The 9,542-nt window shown below is 36.6% G+C and overlaps 1 protein-coding gene across 1 annotated transcript; it reads left to right on the top strand.

Annotated features, from left to right (window-relative positions):
- Positions 1 to 1,343: 1,343 nt before the first annotated feature.
- Positions 1,344 to 7,741, top strand: LOC122063631 (putative wall-associated receptor kinase-like 16). Its single transcript, XM_042627327.1, has 3 exons — positions 1,344 to 2,264; positions 2,414 to 2,581; positions 6,431 to 7,741. The coding sequence occupies exons 1-3, from the start codon at positions 1,355 to 1,357 to the stop codon at positions 7,567 to 7,569; spliced, it is 2,217 nt and encodes a 738-aa protein (XP_042483261.1). The 5' UTR covers positions 1,344 to 1,354; the 3' UTR covers positions 7,570 to 7,741.
- The last annotated feature ends 1,801 nt before the right edge of the window (positions 7,742 to 9,542 follow it).

The following is a 9,542-nucleotide window of genomic DNA, read 5'->3' as shown; positions in this document are numbered from 1 at the left end:
ATTGTATAAACTACTTTAATTTCTTACCATATTTAGCAATGAATACTTTACATGTAATTTTTATCTGGAAAGAAGTTTTATGTATGGCTGTTCAAAACCATTAAATGAGGGTGAGGGGCTGCATTCAATAATCAGTCATGCCCTTCCAACGATTTACCTTTTTATTTTATATTTTATAGGGAAGGGTTTTGAATGCAAAGTAAAGTGAAATTTAATTACCAAATATGACAAGATTTGGAGTTGGTGATATAAGTCACTTGGGTTAATGATTAAAAACAATTTCTTTATTAAGTTTAAAATTTCATTTCCTTCCTTTTAATTCTCCTTGCAACTAAATGTAGCTTGAGAAATTATGACTTCAGTAACATATTTGAAATGCTTTTGTCTTAGTGTCACTTTAGTTTTGATGAGAAATCAGAATATGGCGAGTAGAGAAGAAATAAAAGGAAAAGAAAAAGAATGGATTTTTTCTTATGAGAATAGAAAAAGAAATTTTTGGAATGTCCAAGTGGAGGATGTGTGAATAGTAATCTCAGAGAAAGGATATGTTGTTATCCTAGGAATGTTCCCAGCACGTTACACCCAAAAAAAAATTGTGGTTTGAAAATACCATTTTAAGGTAGAATTTTCCACCCTTAATTACCTCTTAGATTTCATTCCCCTAGTTACTACCCAGGCTATAACTTGGGTAACAGCCAAGCTTCGTTTGTTTACATTAGCTAATGATTTAGTCAAGAACACACAAGCTGTTTGGTATGACTTTTATTTTATTAAAAAACAAAAAATGGATGAAAAATTTCCTTATCTTTATTGCAGTGATGGTGATATGACATTCAAGATCTAAACTTGTACAAAATTTATAGCCATACATTCTTTCCATGGTGTGAGGATGAACTTCCTCACCATTGTTTTTAGGTTCTGTTTGGTACGTTTCGTGTCAAAAACGAAAATTTTAATTCCTGTGTCAAAATGTCGTTTTTAAACAAAAAAATAGTGTTTCAAAATTTCAGATGTTTATCGGGAATGATAGTTCTTTTAACAAAACTGGGAAGACGGAACAAACCATAAGTGCACCAAACACTTTAAAACTTCAAAATCATTTTTTTAGAACAATACCAAACGGAACCTTATCCTCGGTTGACGAAATGACTTGGGGAGACTTGGATCAATTAAGTGGCCAGGTCAAGCACGCTCAATCCATATATCGGGATACAAATCAAGGATTCTAACTTCGGTAACACGCAAGATCAAGAAGATGATGGAACTCTAACTGACTTCATTCAATTGAACGCCTATAAATAGGAAGGGAAGCAAACGAAACACAACAAAATCACAAGCAACAAAGAATTAAGCCATGGGTCGTGATCTTGTGCTGCTTTGGTTCCTCTTCTTCATATTTTTTTTATGGCCAGCGGTGGCTACATCGTCATCAATGTTACCAATTGCAAAACCCAATTGCTTGGATAAATGCGGCAATATCTCAGTTCCTTATCCATTTGGGTTGGGAGATCAAAAATGTTTTAGAGAACAAAATTTTAGCCTCACTTGTAACCACAGCTATAGCCCTCCCAAACTGTTCATATGGGAGTCTGTCGAAATTCTAGATATTTCAATATTAGAAGGCCTACTGCGTGTATTTACCTATGTAATTGGAGATTGTTACGACAAGTCTGGCCAACAGACTTATGAGAGCTTTAATGATATGTTCTTCGACAGTACTACTTTAACGACAACTTTCTCGTTCTCTGACACAGAGAACAGATTCACAGCCCTGGGTTGTGACACCATAGCTTTAATCACGGACTTCAGTGGCCCGAGCTTCGGGAGTGGGTGTAGCATGACTTGCAACAACATATCTGATGTGATTAATGGTTCCTGCTTGGGCATCGGTTGCTGCCAGACCTCAATTCCAAAGGGCTATGGTGTCTATGACTTACATCTCTCCAGCTTTCAAAATCACACCAAGGTCTATGATTACAATCCTTGCAACTACGCTTTCATAGTTGACAAGAACTGGTACAACTTTTCCGTTTCGCATCTCCTGAATTATACCGTACACGAAGATGACGACGGTTATTCACGAGTACCAGCTGTGTTCGATTGGGCAGTAGATAAAAAGTCTTGCGCTGATGCTTTGAAGGACCCAAATACCTACGCATGTGGCAAAAACAGCATCTGTAACACCTCTAAGAACGGTGTTGGGTACAGCTGCAACTGTTTACAAGGTTACCATGGGAACCCTTATCTTCCAGAAGGATGCCAAGGTAACACCACTATCTCATGAAGAATTTGGATCCGTGATATATATAATCACTTGGGTGATGCAGCTAACATCATATTATTACTTATATTTTTGTTTGAATTTATGGTGGAACCTGTAAACTAAACTTGTAGGTGTGTTTGTTGCATGCAGACATAAATGAATGTGAAGAACCATCTGGGCCTTGCAATGGGACTTGTACCAACCTGCTTGGGAGTTACAAATGCTCTTGCCCACCTGGTTATTTTGGAGATGGGAAAAAAAATGGAAGTGGATGCATTCCTCCTCAAAAGCAATTTCCAGTAATAGCAGTCACCGTAGGTAAAGTACTTGCATCCTATCCTACATCTTAGGCTTAAGAAATCTATAAATCATGATATGTTTGGAACTTAACCGGGGTGGTGCGACTTGGGTGAGGTTAGTTTGAGGTGTATGGATCAGGTTTTCGCAGGAAAATCATTCTCCTATGATCTTGATTCACATAAATGGAATCTCTAGCCCTGTTGAAAATTCCATTTGTGTGGATCAAGATCATACGAGAACCTGGCCTACACTGAAACTGAATTTTGAATTGGACTAAGAAGATCAAGTCATATATACCTGGCTAGTAGAGTTTTTTTTTTTTTTTTTTTTTTTCTTGGCATAAGAACCCCCCAACCCCTCTCATCAATGGGGAAGGGGAAATTTATTCATAGTAAACGTGTATCACTCATGAAGCAGTTTGATAAATCTCCAAAATATATGGATCAAAATTGGATAAAATTGTTGTATACGTTACAGACATAACTCTCTTAGCCATAGAGTCAGCCAAACTGGTTAATCTCGCTTATAGCATAATATAAATCATAATCAACAACATTGAAGATAAAAACATAATATCCTCCAAAATAGTTTGATGAAAAGAGGGGAAAATGTATTTCTTTTAGGAGATAGGAAATTACATCATTGTTATCAGATTCAACTAATAAATTTAATACTTTTTTATTGGCCCTGCCTTAGTGTGCATGGTTTCAACTGAATTAATCTTACAATTCCTTATAGGCTGGCCCAAGTTGCATCAGTCGCATAGTATGAGCACCTTCTTAGCTAATTTTGAAGTTACAGAGAAAACTTTTAATTGTATTTTTATACTTTCATTAAATAATTTCAAAATAAAAACAAGAAATATAGTATCAGAGGAGAGAGAGTATTGGCCATTTGGCCAAGACTGGACTATATCCCATAAATGTAAATGCTACCACTACTTATCAGTCTCACTAATTAGGCCCAGACCTAGGTCCCATCTTGTATACCCATACAAGAAGGCTCTTATAAGTTACCAGTATTATTCCAAGTCCATTATTTGAAAAGGAATATCAAACCCGAAAAGTGTAGGCCATTTTGGATACCGGGGTGTCAATCGTGAGCGCGCATCGATAGGCCCGATCAAGCCCGACTCACTTAAGACCCGATTTAAACCTGTCTGTTTAATAAATGTGTCAGACCTACAGTGCAAGCTACTTTCTCATCGGGCACCTGGCCGGTTCGACTCATTTAAGAAGCCCACTTGAACCGAGCCATTTAGCCCAATCAACCCAACCCCTTTAAAACTGTCTAAATACCTATTTTACCACTACTAATACAAAATAATAGTAAACATTTTGTAATAAAAAAAATCTATGATAGATGATGTTGAACATGGTATTACATCCGACTTTGTAATAAAATAAAATAGGGTCTTTTGAGATGTTTTAATACGGAGTGAATAAAGGGTAGACAATTCTTGTGGAGAACAATCACTTTGGTACTTGTCATAATTATTTTTTTATTTTTTTTGTAAGAAACAACCATGATCTCATATATGATTAACTGTTGAGAGTTTTCTGATGACCTTTACTATGTTCAAATGGAAGATTTCTGGACATTTAATCCATTTAAAAAAGGATTTTAGGGGGAGCCCATTTAGAGCCCGTTTAGACTTAAGTAGGTCCGTAGCCCGTTTAAGGCTCGTTTAAGGTAGCCCGATTAAAGCCCGACACCGATCGGCCCAATTATAAATTGCACCATCCCTCCAAACCTAGGCCCATTTAAGTAAGCAGGTGTTCACGGTGCAAGAGTTTCACACCACCAGGCCCGGTCCGACCAATTGACACCCCTACCTTGGATGGGGTTGGATTCAGTTTGTATCCTTTGTATAGGAACATATTAAAATTAAGCAAAAAATTTGAGACTCCATGAATACCATATTCATAGTGAGGATCTTCATTATTCATTTGTAGGATGTTCGATCCATTTTTCGAGACCCATATTTATATGTGCTTAGATATACATGGATCTGACAAGTTTTGTGCCCCATCCAGTAAATGGTATTTAATTACTATTAATTCTTCACAAATTAATTCGGTATATATATATATATCATATTATTATTATTATATAGAAGCACGAAGTGGCAAATTTTTCACTTAACTATTTTTTCTTTTTCTCTTTATTATCCTTTCTTAATTTACTGATACCTTTTATATTTTTATATTTAAAAAAAATTCTTTAATATCTCACTTCCCTTATTTATCTCTCTCTCTCTCCATTTTCCTTATTTATTCTCTCTTACACGTTTCTATCTCTATCAAAAAAATCGAAATCCTATCTCTATTGTAACTTTATACCTATCCTAAACCCTCACTGATCTATCTCTACCCAAAAAATCCTATTCCTCATTGATCTATCTCTACCCAAAAATAAAAAATCCAATCTCTATTGTAACTTGATATCTATCCTAAACCCTCATTAATACAACTTTCATATAAAATATAACTCTTCATCCTAAATTTGATTTACCTCATTCTACCTAATTTAATCTCTGTCTTGCAATTTCCCCCTAAAAAATCTCTCTCTCTCTCTCTCTCTCTCTCTCTCTCTCTCTCTCAATCAATCAATACCACTATAGAAATCGCTACTAAGTTTTTATTAACTCGACCATCATCATATCTCCTTACAACTAATTATTTATTCATTATTCTGTCTTACCTTTTGGGACCAGTATTTAGATGTTGTAAGTCATCATATGTGCCAATCTTTACCATGAGCATTTCCCTGAGTTGTTTAAATTTTTGTTTTTATCCATATTAATTTGGATTGCTGATCGGACTAAATTGAACGAATTTATCTCTCAGATCCAATCAGTAAAACTTTCTAATTCTGATCTTACTTGCTAATTTCAGAACTGCATCAACAATATTTAATCTAACAATTAGATGTCTACTATCCGAAACATCTAATTTCACATGTGGAATGGACAAACATTAAATCAAAACGTAGGATACTAAGGGATGGTTAGGCAGACCACATGCCAACAAACTTTTGGACCTAATTTCAATAATTACTTCCCAATATTGATATTGATATGCATTCCCATATAGCAAGCTGAAACTTAAGAATCTGTCTTCTTTTTTTTTTGGTCCAAGGAAATTTTCTTGTCAGAAACCTAAACAGTAGAAATGAACTTGATTATTTGATTTGCCTTAAATGTCTAATGCCCTTATAAGATTCATGTCAATACCATTGATTAAGGATAAATTTTGCACTAAAAAGTATAGACTGGAATACATTGGTTTCTAAATCGGTTTAGTATTTATTAACCTAACTATTACTTCATGTCAGATTTTCGGTACCAAATGAGATAAATATTCTCGATCCATATGTCAATATTAGTTAGTTTTAGTTTAACTATTGTTAGTTGCCTACTTTATCACATATTGATATTCTTAAATGTTGAGAAAGGGCTGAGCTGTTGTTGATATTCTTAAACGTGTTTTACTGAAATTTATCATAGAACTTAGTTTTGAACCTTTGATAATGAAACAAGAAATATTCTATACTAGCTTGTATGCATTCACTATTTTTTTTTTCCCTCTTTCTTTAGCATTTCCTTTGATGTTGAATGGATATTGGTGGATTAATGCCCCCCACTCTCTCTCTCTCATAGGCACACGTACAAATGCACGTGTGATATTGGTAGTATATATATATATTGTGCCATGTCTGGTCCGCTTGTGTGGTTTGGTTTCCAACCCAGGCTGTTTCCTTCGTAATTCATGTTGCAGCTTTCTTTTAATATAATCTATTAGCAAAAGGAAAAAAGAAAATAATAATAATAATAATAATAATAATGAGTTCAATCTCTCCTTACAGGTACTGGCTTGGGCTCCTTGTTCCTACTTATTGGTATCTTATTGGTGTTGTTGGCACTTCAAAAGAGAAAGGAGTACAAATTGAAACAGAAGTTCTTCAAGCAAAATGGAGGCTTCTTGTTAAAGCAACACTTATCTTCCCAACAAGGATCTGTTGAAGCTACCAAAATCTTTGCCGTTGAAGAACTAAAGCGAGCGACTAATAACTATCATATGAACCAGATCCTTGGTCAAGGAGCCTACGGTACAGTATACAAAGGAATTCTACCTGATCATAGAATTGTCGCCATTAAGAAATCAAAATTGGTTGATGAAAGTCAGATAGAGCAATTCATAAATGAAATGGTTATTCTCTCCCGGATCAACCATAGAAATGTGGTAAAGTTATTGGGTTGCTGCTTAGAGGCTGAGGTTCCTATATTAGTGTATGAATTTATCACGAACAAAACCTTATTCCACCATATCCATGGTGAGGGATGTAATTCTCCAATTTCATGGGATAATCGTCTAAGGATAGCTGCAGAAACAGCGGAGGCGCTTGCTTATTTGCATTCTGTAGCTTCACCACCTATCATTCACAGAGATATTAAGTCTGCAAACATACTCTTGGATGATAATTATACAGCAAGGGTGTCAGACTTTGGTGCATCAAGGTTGGTTCCTTTAGACCAAACTCAATTTACACTAGTGCAAGGAACATTGGGATATTTGGATCCAGAGTATCTTCAATCAAGTCAACTAATAGAAAAGAGTGATGTTTATAGCTTTGGTGTAGTACTTGCGGAGCTATTAACGGGAAAGAAGGCACTCTATTCTGATGGGCCTAGTAAAGAGACAAGTCTAGCCATGCATTTTGTTACTTCAACTAGAGAAGGTAGGATTTGGGATATTCTAGATGATCGGATTTTAATTGAAGGATGTAAAGAGCAACTCCATGAAGTTCTTTTATTGGCTGAAAGATGTTTAAGAGTAAAAGGAGAAGAAAGGCCCACAATGAAGGAAGTGGCAATGGAGTTGGAAGGGTTGAACAAATATCAGAGGCACCATTGGGTTGCACAGAATCGTGAGGAGGTGGAATGTCTTCTTGGGGAACCATCAAACTTCCTTAGTCACAACACTATTAAATACCATATAGTTTGACTAATGAAGTGCAAATATCATTAGGTGGTGGCCGGTGATTATACTTCTGAAGATATATCTTAATGGAATCTTCCTTCTTAATTTAGTTTCTTTTTCAGTCTTGTATTCCATTGCATGGTTCATTCTTGTCATTTTGAAATAAGAATAGTTTCTAGGCTGTAACAAATAATGAAACAGAGCCTTGCTAGACATACATATTAATGTCAATTTATATATATTCTCTTTATATTCTAATTTGTGTTGTAAATAAGCTAGGGGAATGTTTGGGGACTAAGCCATCTAGAAAGACCCCTCCAAAATAGTGCTACACCACATACCTAATAAAATCCCAACTGTGGAAATCTAACCCACTACTCTTCAAATATTTAAGTCTTGATTCCATATAAATCGAAACTCGGTGAAGAGTAATTGACACTTGGGTTCCTTCTGGTACTTGAGCCTTTTGATTATTTTTCCCAATTTTTGAATCTTCAATTCGCTTGCTTTGAAGATGATCCATTGAATCCCTTGGTCAGTGACCCATTTGGCTTGCTTGGCTTATAAAGGCTTGATGCCCTGATGATTTGGAGGAATAGACCGGTAGAGATGCTTATTCAATATCTTGTTCCGGCAATTTGTACATAAGTTAAACTCCAAGTTTTTTTTATTATCACTCAACACACATGGCTAGAAAATCATTAAAATAAAAGTCAATATGCAATATTCCAACTTAACTTTCTATGAGAGGTGTTGTACGAACTTCTAATCTCAGGATTTCACCTTCATTAAGTTGGTATCAAGATCTCCGATTTTCCCTGTAGATTCCAAATCTGTCATTCTTTTCAATTTATTATTTCAGTAGTTCTCTTCATATTTCCCTTGGAATATCCTGTTATGGCAAAAATGTGTTATCTTTGAGACCGTAACAAGAGAACCGAGCAGAGTGGCACATATATTCCGTTGTGCGGCAACCCAAACCACTCAACAAGCTCAGTGGCACTAAGGTTATTACCGAGCGACATGGTCAAGACTCCACTAGCCAAGTGGCAAGCAGCGCGCAGCTGTCGTTCAATTATAGGTACAAGTAGTTAGGCAGACTGGGCTACTGTGATGCCCTGAAACCTGGCCTAGGGTTTTTGGACATAAACAGGATCTGTAAGTTTTAAATGATAATGAACCGGAGTAGCATCCACACAAACATAAGTGCAAGCAAGAGTTAACTGGTCAAAACCGTTCTTCATGACCTGTATCGTGGTGATATTAAAAAATACATAGGGCAGATGGCGGAAGGGAATGCTGCGAAGGGAAGAAGAACTGATGAAGAGGACGCTGATAATGGTGCAAGGGAATCCCTTGACCGTGGACCTCCATTGCAAGGGCAGGTGGTGGATCCTCTCCATCCTCCTGCACCTAGACGATCTTATGCTAGGGCTTTAGGGCTTGCCTCTTGGCCTGCTATTGATTCCTTGCCTGAACCGATTCAAGTAGGAAATATCACAAGGATTGTCATCTCATAGCAAGATTATGAAGCAAAGAGGCAGATCTTTCGATTTGCGCTCATTGGTAGGGTGAACTTTCGACTAATCTCTTTGGATGATTTACATCAAGAGGCCATAGACAATTGGAATTTGACACAAGGGGTGGTGATGCGCCCCTTGGGGAAAGGCAATGTGATTTTCCAATTTCATTGTGAAGGCGATAAGGCAGCTGTTTGGAGAAGAAGCCCTCTGCGTGTGGGAGGGCAATTGATCAGATTCCAGCACTGGCGGCCGGATTTCAATATCCATGAGAAACAATGTCTCACAAAATTGGTTTCAGTTTGCTTTCCAGACCTTCCTTTGGAGTACTGGCATGAGAATGTCTTGCTTTCAATTTCGAAAGTTGTGGGACGTCATGTTGCGATAGACAGAATTACAAGACAAGGAATTCTGGGCTATTTCACTCATGTTTTGGTCGAGATGGACGCATCTGAATCTGCTACATGCGTGGATGAA

Source organism: Macadamia integrifolia, unplaced genomic scaffold, assembly GCF_013358625.1.
Source record: "Macadamia integrifolia cultivar HAES 741 unplaced genomic scaffold, SCU_Mint_v3 scaffold1390, whole genome shotgun sequence".
NCBI classification, from domain to species: domain Eukaryota; kingdom Viridiplantae; phylum Streptophyta; class Magnoliopsida; order Proteales; family Proteaceae; genus Macadamia; species Macadamia integrifolia.
Note: the sequence above shows the minus strand (reverse complement) of the source record. Positions and strands in the feature narration are given on the sequence as shown.